This window comes from Colossoma macropomum, unplaced genomic scaffold (genome assembly GCF_904425465.1).
Source record: "Colossoma macropomum unplaced genomic scaffold, Colossoma_macropomum, whole genome shotgun sequence".
Classification (NCBI taxonomy): Eukaryota; Metazoa; Chordata; class Actinopteri; order Characiformes; family Serrasalmidae; genus Colossoma; species Colossoma macropomum.
Window position 1 is genome coordinate 35,274,134 of NW_023494805.1, and position 20,685 is coordinate 35,294,818.

At 39.2% G+C, this 20,685-nt stretch overlaps 1 protein-coding gene across 1 annotated transcript in view; it reads left to right on the top strand.

Annotated features, from left to right (window-relative positions):
* The window catches only part of plxdc2 (plexin domain containing 2), a 176,281-nt gene that overhangs the window by 97,273 nt on the left and 58,323 nt on the right, over positions 1 to 20,685 (top strand). Inside the window, exons 5-7 of the mRNA XM_036596551.1 lie at positions 4,032 to 4,154; positions 6,558 to 6,676; positions 10,263 to 10,362. Of these exons, the coding sequence (XP_036452444.1) occupies positions 4,032 to 4,154; positions 6,558 to 6,676; positions 10,263 to 10,362 (342 nt within the window). The remainder of the gene's footprint in view (positions 1 to 4,031; positions 4,155 to 6,557; positions 6,677 to 10,262; positions 10,363 to 20,685) is intronic.

Here is a 20,685-nt window from a genome sequence, read left to right on the forward strand (position 1 = left end):
GTTTTACATAATATGGGACCTTTAATGCTTACTAGCTTGTATGCAGCCCCACCTAACACCCCCACCCCACCCCGTCAATGAAATTCTGACTGCGCCACTGACACACACACACACTGTTGCAGACATTCAGCACAGTTCTGCTCTCATTAGGTTCATAATGTCCTTTTCATTCCGTGTTTACTTCCTGATGGGCCTGAATTCAATTTCATTGAATGGTGTTTAGGAACGGCCCACATGCTGCACAGTTTATGGGCGAGTAATAGGACAATATTTCTTGTTTGACTAAAGCACTAGATCACCGTCACACAACTGCAGTCTGTTTGCTGGAGTATGTGTGTGAATGGTTTGTATTAGTGTGTTAGAGTGTGTATATATCTAGGCCTTACATCAAGTTCATAAGATATATTTGTACGTTTGTAAGACTCTGCTTTATTGCCTATATTTAGTTGTCATGATTTTATTCTTCTATCACTTTTAAATGCCCAGTACATTATCTAAATGGAAGCTAATAGCAAAACGTGATTTCCAGCATTTCTGTGTTCTTTTTCACTCTGCTGCAGTGATGGATTGCAGACATCACTGTCCAGATTGTCCAGATCTGCAGGCCGGCAATCCCCAAACTCTTTCACTGATGTGTTCCTTTGTGCATATGGCTGAAGGAGGAAATTCAATTTGCAGTTTTCTCCCAATTTTAGTGCACTTAATAGGTGCTTGAGGGGGTTCAGCGATTCTGAATGCAAGCATTTAAACATGAGAAACATTCACGTTCTAAACTGTTCCTCTCAAAAATTGAGAACTGATGGCGAGAGGTCTTGTTAGAGCTAGCAATGCTATGAGGAAAATCCATCCATCCATCCATCATCTAAACCGCTTATCCTTCTGGGTCGCGGTGGGGTGCTGGAGCCTATCCCAGCTGTCATTGGGCGGAAGGCAGGATACATCCTGGACAGGTCGCCAGTCCATCGCAGGGCAGACAGACAGACATACACATTCTCACACACACACACACACACTTAGGGGCAATTTAGCATGTCCAGTCAGCCTGACTGCATGTTTTTGGACTGTGGGAGGAAACCAGAGTACCCGGAGGAAACCCACGCAGACACAGGGAGAACAGGCAAACTCCACACAGAAATGACCCTAGTCACCCGGCCGGGAATCGAACCCAGGCCCTTCTTGCTGTGAGGCGACAGCGCTACCGTGCCGCCGTGCCGCCCGTGGTCATTTCATAACTTTTTAAATTGCAGTTGATTATTTTGGTGTTATAAAGAACTATGAAAAGTCTCTCAATATTACAATGTTGAGGGAAATATTTTCAGTGCATATTATATTCAGTATACGTGAAGAATTTTTACCATGATATTATTGAAAATCCTGATAATTTAATATCTGATATCATAACAGGAAATTTTCATTCCATCCCATCTCAGACATATACAGTTGTTTGCAAAAGTTACTTGGTCAATAAGTTACAATAACATACATTCTCTACAGAAAACACACTTCTACACATTTTAGTGCACTAGTACAGTTTCTTTATAATGTGTCCTATGACACATAATGTTTTTAATGTTAAATAAATACAAATTGTGCAGAAATCTGCAGAAAAATGCCACATTTAAGTGTGTTCTCTGTAGAGGATGTGTAAATTATTTTCCCTTAGAAAATCAACAGAACATATTATTTGACCAGGGTGCACAAACCTTTGCATGTGACTGTATATTGAAATGCTTGTATGTTCATGTAATAGTGCGTGTGTGTGTGTGTGGCATGTGTATGCACAAGGTAGTGAATGACTCAGCTGAAGGTACTGAAAGTGATGGGAGTTTATATGGTTAATTGGTTAATTAATCACTAGCAGGCAGGCCTTGGCTGTGTGCCAGGATGGAGAGATGAGTAAGGAGGAGCCAGAGAACTGTTTTTTTTTTTTTCTGCGTCACTGCAGGAGCTGTAACTGTGAGAGAATGAATGTATGAAATGGGCTGATATGCTAATGGGATAATCTGTGACTTTGATCTCCAGAAAAGAATAACTGGCTATTTGCAGGTGTTCTGCAGGTCATTTCGTCTGAGAACTCAATCACACTCAATTAGTGATGGGCATTTTAACCACTTCTGATATTTAAATATCCACATTTTCAAAACAACAGTATTCAAACATTCCAACAAGAAATGATGTTATAATGTTATGAATAACATGAAAGACTTAACATTTGTTTATTGCATGTGGTTTGCAGAGGAGCTGATCTGTACCTGATTGTTTCGATTGATTTAGTGATTTATCTTTGTTTTTTAGGTGTAACTACACAGGGCCTGGTTGCAGCAACAGGTTTAGCTAAGTTGGTCATAACTTTGGGGGCAAAACTTTAAGACTGTATGTTGCACAAAATGGTTGTTAACCTACATTTTTCAGTAAGACCAGGTGTAACGTTAAGGACTAGCTGGGAGCAGGAGTAAACACAAATACTAGACCTTCTCTAGGCTCTGGGAACTGCTTTAATCAAGCTTGTTTTTTGCTTGTCAAAGTGCTGCTGCACACCATGCAAGAGGCTTTTTCTGCTGCTCATCACAATGTAAAGAGCAGACAGCTGTTCACTATTACTGACTAAAATTTAGCTGGCATAACCAAATTCTGTCTCCCGTCCAAATTATAAAAAATGCATGGAAGTACATATGGATTATTCTAAAATCTTTAAAAACAATTCATTATTTAGACCTTAGATATTTACAAGGATCATGTTATGATGTATTATTTAAACCCAAGGCATTAATTGAAATAGTAATGAGCTAAATATATACAAAATCATCATTTATAGGGTACTTTCTGTTGGCAGGCGTCTGTCCCAAAACTCCTAAATTTCATCTTGCGAAAATAATATCTACTTGAAAAAAAATCATCTTTTTTAAAATCTTTTTTATTTGTTTTTATTATTTATATTATACATGAGTTTAGTTTTTAACTAAAAAAACTTCATCACCTCCGAAACACAGTTTTAGTCCATAGGTGGAGCCTTATTTGAGCCACACCCCTGCATTTTAGAGCAGGAAATGAGACTGCAAGCCAGCAGTTAACAGTTAGCAGTTAGACCCCATTGTTTAGAAGTAAATGTGTCCCAATGTCTGAAAATCAGTGTGTAACCTTAAGAATTGTCACTACTGAAACATTTTTTCTGCAACTACGTAAACTTGTTTTTGTTTTAATAAAAAATCGTATGATTTTACATACATGTTCAAAGCTGTGTTTGCTAGTCATGTACTGGCTAGCATTTTTAAGTACTGCTCAGAATTAACTGAAATAGTCACTACACAAAAGTGAAAGCTTCTGTAGAGTTGTGATTGTTCTGGTAGTGACAAAATTGACTGTTTAGTCACTTGTTTTAATAAAATGGACATAATTAAGGTATTAGGTCACTCAAAATAAAAGGATTTTAGTGTAAAGTCCAAGTCAGTTACAAGTCCAAAAGGAGTTTGAGAACTTTGAAACAATTTGGTGGAATGATCTATACAAAGCCATGTGAATAGCCACTCAGAATGCAGCCAACAAAATCCTGATACTTGTGGTCAGTTTTGTGTGCAAAAGATATCTGCTTCCTTGTGGATGGAGCATCTGAGACTGATCATCCTAATTGAGTCCTATAACTTGTATAACATACACCTACAAATTTGTAGTTTTGCTAAACATGAGATGGAATATCAGCTGCTTGTGTCTCTGCAGTTCTGTGTCACACAGTATGTCAAAAACATATAAAAGGTATCTTATCAGGTGTTCTTATTTGAATTTCAGATTAATTAAACATATGCTGAGTTTGAGTATCTGTATATGTGAATACCCATGCCTGTCACTACCTCTCCAAGCACTGGAGAAGCACAGAGATGGACAGTAGAGGAGATGCATTTCAGCATTCAGCACTGTCACACAGGAAGCAGCGTAATTAAGAGCCTGATTTCTGAGACGTTGGAATTATGTTCAAATTTTTTATTTGATTTGAAATGTATTAGTGAATTTGACCTTTTCACCTGTGTGTGTTGCAGGCTTCATCTACACTGGAGACGTCGTACACAGAATGCTGACGGCCACACAGTACATCGCACCACTCATGGCGAACTTTGACCCCAGTCTGTCCCGAAATTCAACCGTCATTTACTTCGACAATGGTAAGAGCCATACATACAGAGAGATATACAGAGAGATACAGGCAGAGAGAGAAAAATGCAGACTGAGAGAGTGAAAATTAGTGACAGAGAGAGAGAGAGAGAGAAATGCTGACTGAGAGAGTGAAAGTTAGTGACAGAGAGAGAGAGAGAGAGCAAAAGTTAGATATAAAAAGAGACAAAGAGGAAGAGAGAGAGAGAGATGAAGAGAGAGTTAGATACTGAAAGAGAGTTACACTGTATGGCCAAAAGTTATGGCCCTAATTATTATGTTCAAGTGTTTCAGCTACATCCATTGGTTCAAGCACATATCAATGCGATCTCCATAGTCCAGCACTGGCAGTAGAATGGGGCGTAGTGAAGAGCTCAGTACCTTTGAACATGGCACTGTTATAGGATGCCACTAGGATGTTGCTGCCACAAGTCAGCAGCAACATCAGCAGAAGATCTGTGCATTGGGAGCTTAATGAAAGGAGTTTTCATGGCTGAGCAGCTGCATACAAGCCTAAGATCACTATGTGCAAAGTCAAGCATAGGCTAGTGTGGTGTAAAGGTCGCCGCCACTGGACTTGGAACAATGGAAACATGTTCTTCGGAGTGATAAATCACACTTCTCTATCCAGCAGTTTGATAGACGAATCTGGGTTTGGCAAATGCCAGGATAACAATGCTTGCTGGAGTGCTTAGTGCCAACAGTCAGGTTGGGATGGGGCTGTTTTTCAGGGTTTGGGCTAGACCCTTTAATTCCAGGGAAGGATATTGTTAATGCTAAACCATACAAAGACAGAAAATTTGTGGCAACAGTTTGGGGACAGCCTTTTCCTGTTCCAGCATGACTGTGCCCCTTTGCCCAAAGCGAGGTCCATAAGGACGTGATTTGACGAGTTTGGTGTGGAAGAACTCAAAGAGCCCTGACCTCAACTCAATTGAACACCTTTGGGATGAACTGGAACATCAGTTGTGAGTCAGGCCTTCTCGTCCAACTTCAGTGCTTGCCTGACCTCCAAAATTTTGTGGAAAGAAGAGTATTCCACAGAAGAGTGGAGGCTTTTACTGCTGTAAAGGGGGGAAATCCATATTAATGCCAAGAGTTAGATACAGAGAGAAAGAGAGAGAGCGAGAGACAGTTATATATACAGAGAGAGAGTGCATGTGTTTCTGTGTCTACACTTTTGAAGGCTTTTCCAGTTTGTGCATGCACACTAACAAATTCATGCTATCTCACACACACACACACACACACACACACACACTGGCAGGCAGGTAATCGATCAGTCTGTGGTGTCACTGGAACAAATGAAGAAAATCAGCCCACAGATCAGCTTATGTCATTGATTGTAGTCCCTATACATCCAGTTATTTCATTTTAGGCCTCTCTGTGAAATCAACATGGCTATCATTACATTTCATGACAGAAAATAATTGGACATGCTTGACATGACATCACGACATAATGCCCCTGTTAGAATGCTGTAATCAAATGATTATTATTGATTGTTATTTGGCACCAAAATAATGAGTGGGAGGAGTCATGTGCTCAGTGGGGGGAGTGAATGAGTGGCAGTGAGTATATAAGGCCACTGAAACATGCTCAAAGTGAATGCAAGACGCAGATTAGGCTTGAGTGATATCAGATGTCCAAATAAAATAATTTTTAACCAGAAATACCACAATAGCTGGCTGCATTACCAGTACAAGAAGTCAGTGTTCCTAAAAACTTACTCTTAACCCAATTAATCCTAGCTAATTTTACCATCTTTTGTTACAGTTACAAAGTAGTGACATTTACATACTCACACATGCCCTATGTTATTATTTTCAGAAAACCCTAGGCTGCTCTGACAGGTCACATTTTGATATGTAAATGCTAAGAATTGTTTGTGATATCTCTATGATTTGGCAAATTTTGCATCTCCTAAATTTTTGGAATTTTTGCATGTACAGCCTAAAAATTTTAGATATCTTTTCAGAAATTGTGTCTAGAGTAGAGTGCCTATAACCTGCAAACACAAGAATTTTGATGGTGATTTATTCTGTTGCTTATTATAACCACTATTGCTAGAGATGGTTGATATTATACGATATGATATGCTGACTGTTATAGTATGTGTATCATGGCTCTAAGGTAACTTGTTCCTGAGTTATAAAGCCTAAAACCAGAGATATATCATGATACAGAGTGGATTTTGGGACAAGTTTCAAGCTTAGTTACACTTTGAAAAGGCCACTGTACATGGTGTGCTTACCCAGGCAGGGAATCAAATCTCCATCAGCCATGAGGAAGGCAGCAATAGAGTATAGCATGTATATGAATATATTATAATGAGTATATGAATATATATATATGAATGTGTGTGTGTGTGTGTGTGTGTGTGTGTGTGTGTGTTTGTGTGTTTGTGTTTGAAGGGACTGCACTGGTGGTTCAGTGGGATCACGTTCACCTTCAGGATTCGTACAGTCTGGGCAGCTTCACCTTCCAGGCTACACTGCACAGCGACGGCAGAATCATCTTCGCCTACAAGGAGGTCTGATGCTTTTCTCATATCTTTCCTTTTGTGTTTTCTATGCTTAATTTTGTCTCTTCACTTTCCCTCTTTCCTCTATGATGTATGATCTTTCCATCTGATCGCTGTACATCATTGCTGTCATATTAAACGCTCCTGTTTCTAAAATGGCATCTTTTAAGGAGGCTGCAAAAAGACGTTCTCACAATCCTATGCATTTGGGGCGCCCGTTGATTCTCTAAGTGAAAATAAGTTAATATATTTTCTGCAGAGAACACCCTTCTGCATGCTTTAATACATATCAATTACTGTTTATTTGCTGAATTTAAAATATGGGGGGGATAATCATGAAATGTGGCCTGTGCAAAAGTTATATTTTATATTTCATGTTTCCTTTTTTTCCAATATGTTAAACTCAGCACATAAATAGACACTGTGCACTGCAGTTTGCAGAAGAATGCCATGCTTAAGTTTGTTCCATGTAGAGGATGTGCTAACTTATTTTTTACTTAGAAAATCAACACAGCATGTCATGTGACCAGGGGTGCCCAAGCTTTTGCATACAACTTCATCTTTAATAGATGTCAATTAAACAAGATCTTAATACCAAGTCATTTTGGATCATTTCTACTGATCCATTCATTAAATGTTCACACAATGTAAAGGGCAGTGACATTTTCAAATGGTGTAAAAAATAGGAACATTAAAAAAATTATACAAGGGGTTTTTGTATGACAGTGTTGATGTTCATCATATTTTATAAAGCGATTTTGTGTTTTGCTCTCTCTCTTTCTGTCTCAGTCCAGCTCTCTTTCTGTCTCAGTCCAGCTCTCTTTCTCTATCTCTCGTCCTCTTTCCTTTTTCATCTCATTCTGTGTTTGCAATCACAGTGCAGACTCCTCTCAGTAGTAGCGGTTGTGATAAAAATAATGCTCTCATTATTACATGAATATTGAATATGAATATTACACTGAAGTGAGAGAAAATTTTGTTTCTCTCCTGATTAACAAAGCTGCTGGAGATACGAGTGCAGCATCCTGTAGCTGAACTGTACAGAGGACCTATATCAGTCTCGACTCTGCTTTCTGAAACTCTCTCCAGAGGAGACTCCACACCTTTATTAGATGTCGTGAAAGCTCTGGCTCAATTGCTTTAGACCCGAAAGAGAGAAAAAGATTCTACAAAATGAATTTTAGCTGCTTTGGCAGGAAAGATCAGGGCCTGCCTGTGAAACACGTAACTATTCTAATTGCATAAATTATTTGTGCTGTTTTGACAAAAACACATGTGGTTTTTATTTTTGACATAAAATATAAAACTCACTGGCGTTTTACAGTGTTTCAAAATTTCCTGATAAATGGAGCAAAATGTTCCAAAATCACTTAATCTCTCCATTAACGTCCATTAAATTGCGAGAATGTTCTTCCTTATTATGTTAAGTTACTGTGTATGTACACATTTGTACTGATGTATTTATCTGTGTAAGTGATTGTTGGAAACTGTTGGAGCTTCAGTCATCCAGACTGAAGATTTGAATTCTTTCCCTTCACTTTCCTTACTTTCTCTAATCAAAACTCTCAGTAAGAGCTGTGCATGAAGACTGGGGTTTGTTTTGTTTTGTTTATGTAACTCGTTTTGTTTACATATTAAAAATCCATTATACACAGCCAAGGTTTTATGATGTCAATTCTAAGCAGTGCTCTGAAAGCCTGCTCGAGGCTTGAGAAAATGAAGCTGGAAGATGTGCAAAGAACGCTTATTAAGCAAATTCTAGTTACAGTAGATAAAATGATATGTTGTCTTGGTTTTCTACATGAAAATAAGTCAACACATCCTCTACAGGTAACAAATGTGCAATAGCTTTTGCACATGCTACATTTTATAATTTTGTCAGCAAATGAACAGGAATTGTGCGCTAAAATGTACAGATATTTGGACACTGTAGAGGAAGTGTTATTTTCACTCAGAAAATCATTTAAACAAGGGTACCCAAACCTTTCATGTCACTGTTAATTCTTAAATTATTAAGAAGAAATCTCTAATTATTAAAACAGAAATACTTGTTTATTCAATAAATGACTAATGTTTATTCGATCCTGTATGATCTGATAATAATGGTTTATGTTTACTGCATAGTATTTGGCCAGCAGCTCATTACTACAGCATACTGTATCGGTCAGTTGTGGGCAGAAATCTTGCTGAATTTTATTGTGCACAGCTCTACTTTCAATGCATATATTGAATAATGCGAGTTTATAAGCCCTTTAAAAGGGTGTCAAGCTTAACCACTACAGGACCATATTAAAAAATCTCAACATATCCGTGGACCAGAGAACACTCATGTTTTCATTTTTAAATAAATAAATAAAATTTCGCTGTAACCCAAACTGGCCGTTGTCTATTCAAAATACAGCAAAACATCAACAGCAAAATATACACACTTGTAGTAAACCTTAAACTTTGAAATATTCAAAAAACAAATATCTGTCAACAGGCTACATTAGTAACAGATAAACCTCTTTAAGTGTGCCCTGGAAGTAGGTCGTTTAAACCTACCTGTTTGCTTGATCTACAAATCTGTCATCTTTTCTTTGCTGCAAGTTCATTCATTCTTGGGATCAATTTCTGAGATACTAAGTGTTTATGTTGGTTGAGCTGCAGCTGAAAGCACAACTAGTGTGTCACAACTAGGGTGAAATGACGGCTGTGGAATTGTGTAGAATTGAGGTGTAACTGATTGTTGTTGGGAGCGCACATTATGCATGCTGGGGATTGTAGTGCAATGCATTGTGAAATGGGCTAATATTTATAGAAAATCAAAATAATTCTGTGGGCCAGATACAATTATGTCTTGTGTTTGACAAATGGGCTATAAACCCAAATGATCTGTACATGGGGACACACTGCACTTCCTCACTCTCAGAACTACACAACATAGCAATTAGTTTTATAATGTTTACTGAATAATTTATAGTAGTTATGGGTTGTGGGTTGCGGGTATGTACACTGCTTGTCAAAAATAATTGCTCAGATGTGTGTACACTGAGTTGCCAGCTTATTATATACTCTTGCCTTGTACTTAGAAGCTCCACCTACCTTATAAGTCCGCTAGGTGTAGAATTACAGACTGTAGCCTGTTGTCCACCCTTGTAGTTATGAGAAATCCAGACAGTGCATCCAGTTTCTGGTCCTGGATTTTGTAATTACTGGCAGGTACGACAAATCTGGACCTTGAATTCAGTTTCCGGTCCTGGATTAATGTTTTTTTTTCTGGTTTGACAAATCTGGACATTAAATCCAGAGCCTGGATTCAAGTGCCGGATTTGAAGACCTCTGTTATATCCAACCTGCTGGTGTACAGTTAGTGTTAGTGATGGGAAGCATGGGACTGTTGTCCTTCAGATGACATAATGAACACTGACTGAATGGTGTGAGGTGGTCATGAAGGCTAAAAAAGGAGTTACAAAATACTGCTAAAAAAAACTCCTAGTATTTTTCTTTATTTTTTGCTTTTTATCAGTTGTCACTACCTCAGTTCATTTTAGCCATCAATGTAGTTTTTAATGTGAATATTTTCTTTCTTTCTGTGTTTCGTGTGTGGTAACAGGTTCCAATTCAAATCACTAAGATCAGCTCCGTCAACCATCCGGTGAAGGTGGGGCTTTCTGACGCCTTTGTGGTGGTCCACAGAATCCAGCAGATACCCAGTAAGTCATTCCGCATTTATATTTATTACCATTATCATCATTTATTACCTTTCTGAAGGGAAACATATCTTCCGCGAGCAGCGGAGTCTGCTTACAGCTTATTAGCTCCTTAAAATCCCAGGCTTATTACATACTAAGGCTTATTATTCAGTAACTACAGGGATTTCAGTACAAACTGGCTGAGCTTTTCTCAGAATAAAAGTGTGTAATAAAACTCTGGGCCTGCCGGTGGGGCCTGGCAATTAGAGGGGTTAATTCCAGCATGGAGTGAGAAATGATAAGATTGATACTGACACTGACAATAGAATGACGTATAAGTAAAATTACGTAAAATTTACATATGATGTATAAGTAAAATTAGCTGCATTGTCAAATGGAACCAAATATGGGTAGCCTTAGGGTGTAATAAGCCTAGGAACTGCAAGTGGCTAAAGAGTTGTTATAAATTTAAAGGCACCTAGGGGTGGGCAATATAACAATATGTATTGCTATTGTGAAAAATTATTTAATATAAGGTCACAATACTCTTTTCTGGGCATGTTGTGGATATCGCTAGTACTTAAAGAGCACCAGAAACTGCATATTTGGTTGCAAAGAGAGCATAATTAGTTCTGTTTAATTGGATTTGGGACAGATGGAATGTGCAGTGTTGAAAAAGTCATGGTTTTATCATCTAAATTATCTAAATATTGTGATGCATATCGCAAACTCACCCCTAATGCACTCTTAAAGTTCATGACTATTCATATGATGCTGGGAAACCATCAAAAGCCAGAAGTGCAGTAGTGAAAGACAGTGGAATACAATTTAAAGAACAGAACAGTTACGTAAATATAGACAAGTAGTTTGCTATGTTTTTGCAATGGACATTAAACTTTAAATGTATTCTCTTAATACGTGGTGAATCAGCAAACTGAGTGATTTATCATTGGAATCCCACGTGTTTTCACTGAGCGGTGCAGTGTTTGTGCTCCCTTTGAGTTATTTCGGTTGGCTTGCTTTGTACAAAAACATTTTGATGGCTGCCTGTTCCAGACTGCAGATGGCAGCTGTACGAGAAAGCAGGTTTTATATCTTAAAACAGGGTGGAAATGGAGTTGTCAGCATATTTTAGCAACATATGTGAGATCAAATGAGTTCTGAGTATCAGCTGAATGTGAGTCGTCTTTATCTTCATTGCTTCTGATTGAAACTGGCTTTACAGTTTATCTTGAACGCGTTTCGGGTTCGAACTTTATTTTTTAGCCTAAAGGCCATTCTCCATTCTCACCCTCCCCTTCTCTCTCTCTCTTTCTCTCTCTCTCTCTCATTTCAAACAAACTCCCCCACACTCCTTCAGACACTGCCACAAGCCTTTCATTCTTCATATTTCCACAATTACACATGGGGATTATGCACTCAGACATGGTTTTTAGACGTCCAGACGCTCCACCCTGACATTTCATTCCTGTTATTATTATTATTTATTTTGCACTGGCATCCGAAATGCTCCTAATCCAGGTTAATGTGAGGTTATTCAGCCCACCAGCTTCTTTGAAGTGTAGAGTCAAAAACATACTGGCAGTTTTCTGACACTGTGTTGTGCTGGGCAACTATTTGATATGTTTGTTTTAACCCTTCAAAGTTACTGTTGCTTTGCCATTTCATTTAAATGTAAATGTAATTACAAACGTAAGCGATCGCCCTTCATTTATTTAGTGTCCAGTCAAAATGGACATTAAGTACAAGGTAATTCATTAATTAGAAATGAGATAATCCACTTGCATAAGAAGGAGAAAGTCAAGTGGAAAAACAGCAGTTTCCAAAACTGAAGGGTAAAAAATGATTAGAAGATACAGAGAAAGTGTGCCTCCTAACAACCTTGCAAGCCCTGGATGACCACCAGAACTGTCACCATCAGATAAACCCAGCTTCCATCTTTGAGAGAGAGGAGAAAATCAAGCTCCACTCTTCAGATCTAAAAACATCCACAGGTGTTTCTGTTCATCCTTCCACTGTAACAAGAGCTCAACATGCTGTTACAGAGAAAAGAAAAAAATAAAAAAAAGAAGCTGCTGGTGTTTTCAGAACAATGGACTGACCTCCTCAGAGTCCAGGACCACCGAATGTGTTTGGGATTATTTGGATCACAAGAGGCAGAAAATGCAACCAGCTTATAAGACTGAACTTTAAAGAAAGAAAGAAAGAAAGAAGTCTCCTTAAATGAATAGAAGCTGTAATAAAGGCAAAGTGTGGATACATAAATAAATAAATGAATAAATACATGCAACATATTGTCACTGTCCAAAACAAATATTGTCAAAATAGTAAGTTTACAGGAGAAAACAAAAACATTCTTAACCCTTAATGTTTAATATAAAGAGATTTTATTCCAAGTGATTCTGGACATTCCTGTTGATTCACTCATTGGTCTTTTTTCACAGAATGTAAAGGACATTTTCCTGTGTTGAAATGTTAAATAAAGATGGACAAAAATTGAGATAATTTTTTTTGTGGACAGCAACAATAAGTATCATATGTAAATTCAGTGATTATCATCTCTCGTATTCTGTCATAGCAACATACAGCAAGCAAGCAGCTGGGCTTCAGCCTGCGCTACTCGGAAAAAGTGTTAAAATGATAATAAATGATTTATTGCTCAACATGTTCTCCCACAGAGTTTATTACTTTTTGACAGTTGGTTAATTTGTAATATTGCATATAACATCTAATATCACATAACTCCCCTAATTTGCATGTGATAATGTATAGAAATTCAGAAAGTAACAATACAGCGTATCATATCATTGTATGAATGGCATGTTAGCTTGTGGCTAGCATGTTAGCTTTGGGCTAGCAAATGAGCTAGAGTGTTAGATCAGGACACTTTTGTTTCAACTGTTTTACTTTTATAGTATTACATACGCTAATAAATTGAAAATGTATTCACATATTAACATGAAGCATATTTTCAGCCACTCCTTACGTTTGCTGTGCTGAGTAACGTATTGAATCGAGACACCACAAAGAGAGCCTCGTTTCAGATTGCAGAACACAGCACCAGTAAATGTACCTGAACCTGACGTGTTCACTCAGACGTAGCTCATGAGTGGAAGACGTTACGGTTAGCAGGAACCATGCTGTCTCTGAAGAGGTGCTTACTGATATAGCTAATAAACTTTAATGATGCTGATGTCAGCCAGCTTTCCAAAAGAAATCAAACTCTTGTGTAAAATACATAATAGCCAATCCAGACGCTACGCAGTGGGAAACTTGCACAGGTCATTTCAGAACATCACAATGAATTAAGGTTTATGACTTTATAACTTGTTTGAGAGCTAATGATACATATTTATCTGAAAGCCTTGCTGGTGCTTCATGAAGATTGGAAATGTTGCAGAAGAGACCAAATGAAGGCTCAGACAGAATGTTCCGGTTGGCAGAGATGACATGGAGACGTTGGAGATAGGATGGGCTAGCTCAGCCAGACACACATACTTTATTGTTCTCCATTACAATACCATCTGGAAACTGTAATTGCCCACAATAACAGTGCAGAGGAGAGCCAGGGGAGAAAGAAGCAGCCACAGCATACAGGAACGTGTCAGGAGTGATGTTAACCCTTAGTTGCAGTTACCACTATTGACAATAAAAGCATAGTGGAAATTTGATATTTAAAAAAAATACCCAATTTTCCATTTACCATAGATGTGGTCAAACAGCTCAGACATGTTTGGAGTCCAAATTTTGCTTCTTTACTTTGGAACTGGAGCTATGAGGCTGACATTGCTAACAAACACTACAACTCTATAGTCACCCAAATAGTCCAAACAGGTTCTGTAGAAATGCATCCCAAAAAACCTCTCTCAATCTGCTGAAACTGCTTCCAGGACTTTATTAAGGTCGTGCACAAATGATTTATAAAAACAAGAGTGTACTTAGAATGTACACACAGAACTTTGAAGTGCGAGTGAGTTATCTGTAAATCACAAACAGTCGTAGAAGTGAGTGCATGTGAACTAGCTTTCCAGCTCCACCCATCTTTTAACTGATTTGAATATGAATATTTCCAGCAACAAACACTTAAAAGGATAGAACATGTGTATTATCTTCAACAAACTCGCTGCTGACTAATTTAACAGTGAGCTTACTAAATCGTTTATTGTTTTTTCAAAAAAAAAAAGGAACAAAAAAAAACAGTAATGCAAAAGTGCACAAGTATAGATATACTAAAATAGCTGTGGACAGAGGATGACCTCATGAGCCCCTCATCATCCTGTACTAAATCAGCTCCATCTTTAAGGCGAAAGGTGGTTCTCTGCAGTGCTGGGTTTGCCAGGTTTTCGAGAAGGGCCAACATATTAGCTTATTAACTGCTCTTAATAAATAAATGAATGAATGATTAGTATTTGCCATGCTGACTATTTGCAGTAGCAAATAGTAGGTCTTATAGTAGGTCTAGGGGTGGCACAGTGGCGCAGTGGGTAGCGCTGTCGCCTCACAGCAAGAAGGGCCTGGGTTCAATTCCCGGCCGGGTGACCAGGGTCGTTTCTGTGTGGAGTTTCCTCCGGGTACTCCGGTTTCCTCCCACAGTCCAAAAACATGCAGTCAGGCCAATTGGATGTGCTAAATTGCCCCTAGGTGTGTGTGTGTGTGTGTGTGTGAATGTGTATGTCTGTCTGTCTGCCCTGCGATGGACTGGCGACCTGTCCAGGGTGTATCCTGCCTTCCGCCCAATGACAGCTGGGATAGGCTCCAGCGCCCCACCGCGACCCAGAAGGATAAGCGGTTTAGATGATGGATGGATGGATAGTAGGTCTATAAGAAGTGAATGTTCACAGATATACTGATTCTAGATCTGCACTCTTGTTCCTGAGATCTATGAATATGGAAAGTTGTCTTACTGCAGGCAGTTTTGTTTATCTTTATGTCTGACCTTAAAGGGGACCTATTATGCTCATTTTCAGTGTTCATAATTTTATTTTTGCGGTGTACTAGAACAGATTTACATGCTTCAAAGTTCGTAAAACACATTATTTTTCTTGTACTGTACATCTCTATTCACTCTCTGTCTGAAACGCTCTGTCAGAAGTCATGGTCCTACATGGTCCATCCCATCTTGCAGTCTGCAGACTGACCCTTCTCTCCTGATCAGCAGTACACACTGGTAAACTACTTTTCCGTGCCGTCGGTTTTGTCATATCAGTTTGAGCCAGAGTCCAATCCTGAAACTCAGGTCAGCCTCTTCTTGACATGCCTACAAAACTTAACAGACACTTTCCAGCCTCCAGTAGTTGCTGTGTGTTGTGTGAGGGTGTGGCAAGCTTGCTGGTAGGAAGGCAATAAGGATTGTGTTTTGAGATGATGTCATCTTGTAACAAAGGAAAAGGGCTGGAATTCCAGCGAGGCGTTTCAGGCAGTTGAGAAAAGTGGTTTCTGTGGGAGAGAGTTACTCCATCTGGGATGTACTTTGAGCTTTGTAACTTTGTAGACCGTTTTTATGTGCAAAAAGCATTATAGGTCGCCTTAGTAAAACCTGGATGTGGTTTGAGTGAATTGAAAGATGTTTTGGTGATGTATTTTCACAGAAATTATTTGGGTGGTTATTGAGCTCTCATTTCTTAGCAACATGAGCCTTATCACTCCAGTTCTAAACTTAAAAAGCAAAATTTGAACTCTAATCTTGTTTCGGCTGATTGACGGAATCTAGGGAAAGTGGAAAGTTGTGTAAATGTGATTTTTTTCGCCAGACTATTTCTTTAAATGTCCTATCAATGCTCTGCTCACAAATGCATTTGTTCATTGCAGCTGTTGCTGGGTTGGACACACAACTCAGTTTTGGCAGAGTACCTACAATTTGTGTTATCAATTTCAAATTATATTTATTTTCTATGTGGGTAAGAGGTCACAGTGTTGGGATGGATTGAATGTAGTTTTTTTTTAATGTAATCACACTAATATTAGCATGGCAGCAAATTTAATATTTTCATTTCTAACCTTCTGTTTTAGCTCAGCTACAACAACACAGTGCAGCTCAGCAGCGTAGAGTAGCAATTTTAAGCTCGTCTAGCTCCTACCTGACTCAGCAATGCCACAATCTCCAAAAGCCTCCTTCTTTCTAGGTGAGTTGGATGACCCTCCCTCTTCCTCCATCACTCAGAGTGATGCTACCCGACACAAGCGTCTGTTAGCTCACATAGTGCCTCTGAGTGTGTCCAGTGGCATTGCATTAGCAGTAGATGCAGTGGCTAACTTTGCATGCATCAGAGGAAGCCAGTACTAGCCTCATCTTGGTAGCATCATGTGATGGGGGACCCAGATAACAGGATAACATGTGGGCTATGACAAAATTGGGTAAAATACACATACACATTCTGTTGAAGGTACAAAGTCAAAACTTTCAATAAAAACTTTCTAAACTTTCAGTGGAAAGTGGTCAATCGAAAGTTTACAGATGGTCAATAAAACATAGAAGGGAGGATATTTTATTATGATGTGAATTTGATGAAAAGTTATTGTTGTTTATAATGTTTGAATGTAACTCATTATGTAACTAACTGTGTAATTAGTTGCATAATTATGTAAAAATAATTCAATACTATAGCAAAACTACAAAACCCTAGACCTCTAAGGTTTAATATACTGGAACATATAGCTTTTTTTAAGTATTAATATGGTAATAAAGAAATAACAAGTACGTGTTGACCTGTAGATCGTAGCTTTACTCCAGACGTGACCTACATACAGTACAGCTGTGTGGATTGTGTGAGTTGTGTGAGAGCTAATAGATAGTGATAGATGTGAAACTTGAGTTTGTGAACTGTTGGACAGGGTGGGTTTGACAGACGGTTGCTACCGGGGGGCTAGCGGATGTTGAAGTCCCTCTAGCTACTCAGCTGTGTGTGTTGTTGAACAGGAAAATCCTTTTATGGTGCAGAAACGTTTAGCTCAGCAGGAGCCAAAGCAGCACCACTAGAGAGAATGCAGACCGTAAACACAGAGGATCTGCTGCTGCTGTACCATCAACTGAAGTCTGATATTTACCACACTGACAGCTCAGTGTGAGTGTGTGTGTGTGTGTGTGAGTGTGTGTCAGCTGAGAAAAGGGCGACATTTACATCCTCTGACCTCAAATCTGTCTGTCTACTGGAGTGTCACAATAGCAGGAGGGAGAGAAAGAGAGAGAGAGAGAGAGAGACAGATAGAGAAAGAAAGGGAGAGAAAGAAAGAGAGAGGGATAGAGAGAGAGAGAAAAAAGGCTGTAAGAATGAGGGGGAGAGAGACAGAGGCAAAGAGGGAGAGGGCAAGAGGGAGAGAGAAAAGAGACAGAAGGAGAGAGAAAAGATAGAGAGTCAAGAGAGAGAGGAAGAGAGGGAAGGATGGATTGCGACAGAGCAAAAGCAAGGAGGAACAGGAAGGAATAGGAGGGAATGAGAGAGAAAAAAGAGTGAGAAAGAAGAAAAGCATAGAAAGAGAGAAATATGTAGGGAGAAGAATAAAAAGAAAAACAGAGGTAGAGAGATGAAGATTGAGAAAATATATAGAGGAAAGTGAGAGAAAATAAAGAGGGAGACAGAATAAAGAGAGAGAGACAGGTGGAGAGGGAGAGAGAGGAAGAGAAAAGAAAATGTTAGGCAGGTAGGGGAAGAGAGAGCAAAAGAGAGAGAGACAGAGAAAGAGAAACAGACAGATAGAGAAAGAGTGAGAGAGGGCGAGAGAAAAGGAAAGAGAGAGAGACAGAGGGAGAGAGCAAAGGAGAGAGAGAGACAGAGAGAGAGAGAGAAACAGACATAGAAAGAGTGAGAGAGGGTGAGAGAAAAGGAAAGAGAGAGACAGAGGAAGGGTGAAGAGAGAGAGAAACAGATAGAGAAAGAGTGAGAGAAGGCAAGGGAGCAAAGGAGGGAGAGAGACAAAGAGAGAAACAGACAGATAGAAAGAGTTAGAGATAGAGAAAGAGTGAGAGTGGGTGAGAGAAAAGGAAAGAGAGAGAGAGAGACAGAGGGAGAGAGCAAAGGAGAGAGAGAGAGAGAGAGAGAGAGAGAGAGAGAGAGAGAATGTTTAAAGCAGAGATTGTTAGGAAGTGTGAGAGTTTGATTGAGAGACTCTGAGCTGTTTCAGGCTGACCTGCTGTTACCAATTAGAGGCTGGAAACTCATTAAAGCACAAACTGCTGTCAGGATTAAACACACACACACACACACGGCTGTGCAGACGAGGTATCAGTGTGAAACAGAGGAGGCTGGTGACGCCCCACAGGCTGGCCAGGTAATTACCTACAGGAAAAGGCTTTTAACCCTCTGAACATCCTCCACTGAACAGCCACAATTTCCTGCCCTAAAGCTATCACACACACACACACACACACACACACACACACACACATTCCTATGTTCTTGGCCATGAATGAACTTATGATGAGTTTTCTTTAATACTTTCAGCTGTACACAGTGAGGAACATGTGGGGAACATGTCCTTCATTCATTTTCATCTCTTTAATCTGACCTTGTCTTCACAGCAGGCCTGTAGTGAGCGTATGCAGCCTGCTCTGGAGATAACATTCAGATTCAGCACAAACAGTCTATAGAGCTGTTGAGTCATGCTGTGAAGAATAGATGGAGTGATATATGGTGTCAGGAGGAAAGAGAGAATTGTCCCTGCTTCACATCTCTCTCCCAGAGCCTGTAGACTGTAAGAGCTGTAAACAGGCTGCTTAATGCATTTCTCTTCACACATCCTACAGATTCTCTCAGCAGACATCAGCTCATAGATCTCACTCTCTGAATAACAGAGAGTGTCAGAGAATCCTGCTTCAGTGGTGCCAGTTGTGTGTATGCTCAGCCGCCACTTCATTGGAGACCCCTACCTTGCCCGTCTTGATGCATACTTTTTGATAGCAGTCCTCTAGCCATTAATCAGTGGTCAGTTTCTGACAATAGCAGTTGTTCACCTGAAGAGGAGAGCTGTAAGGAGGATCTTCTAAAGTGATAAGTGCGTGCAAGTACAGTACTGTGCAAAAGTCAGAGACCACTCTTCACTTCTGTCAAAACAGCCATTAATCTCCTCACAAATACCTGCTGAAAATGATTTTCTTGTACTTATTGGCTGTTTTGACCAGAAATTAAATAAATTAAGGGTGGTCTCTGACTTTTGCACAGTACTGTACACTTTTAGAAATGATTTAGTTCATCAAGGTACAAACAATGTAAATGTACTCTAAGGTACAACAGTGGTTTTAAGGTTCAGTTGTGCACCTTAAATAAGATTGGCCCAGGTAAAAAGTACGTATTTGTATCTTTTCATAACCTAATATTTTAAAACAGAACAATAAAACAAAAAGCCTGGAGACAGACGGGGTGTGTGGAGTCAATACAACTTACAAAATATAATTTCAATGGATTGTGGTACAGTTATGTTCCCTGACTAAAGGTACTGAGATGAACCCTTGAGGGTACCACCCCTGGAGACAAGAGAGGTACTGCCCCACTGACAGTTTTGTACCTTTTTTTCCGAGAGTGTACAAGGGGCTTCTGAAAAATTGCTGCTAAGATTCATATTCATAGGCAGTTCTAATATCGCCCGACTGATATATTTGTTGGCTGATAATATCGGCTGATATTGAGAACCCGTGGTATTATCAGTATCGGCAATAATTTTCCAACTTTGTGATTGTGGCATTGTCAGGAATCACACTTATGGTCTTCCACTGGTAGAACAAAAGCCAGTAAGAGTCTGTTTAACTTAATAACAACAATAACTGATGAATTTCAACACAGCACACAATTATGATTAGACTAAAAACATGAGAAATGAAGAACAGCATGTTATAACATTTTAATAAAGAGCTCGGATGAACAATAAGAGAAATAAGAGGTCATTAACAGAAACCCCCAGTGATTGTGAATATATATATTGTTTAACATGGCAAGTTTGTGCTGTTTATTTGAGCTTAGGAGGTGTTTCAGCTGAGAATTGGATGTCACTCAAATGTCTGTCAGTCACATCTGTCAAATCAGATTTTCACACCAGTGTTTGTAATAAAGTGGATGGTGAGTGTTTGCTGGCAGGAAAAAAAGAATCAGAGCAATTTAGTCAACTTTTTTGATGCTCCTGTTTTGAGCTCGTCCTGTATCACTATGGATTTCTGAAGTGCACCAGGCACGCAGCTACAGATCTGCTAACAACATTCCTCATTCCATGTTTATAGTCTCTGGCCAGGAGCTTCCATTATGCCGTCTGCTTTCAGTTTCTCTGAGCAGAGATTCCGCTTCTGGTTCAGTGGTCTCGGCTTGTGTCGGGGCAGAAATGTCTCTTTCATAACTATGACAAATCAGTCCGTCTCTGCTG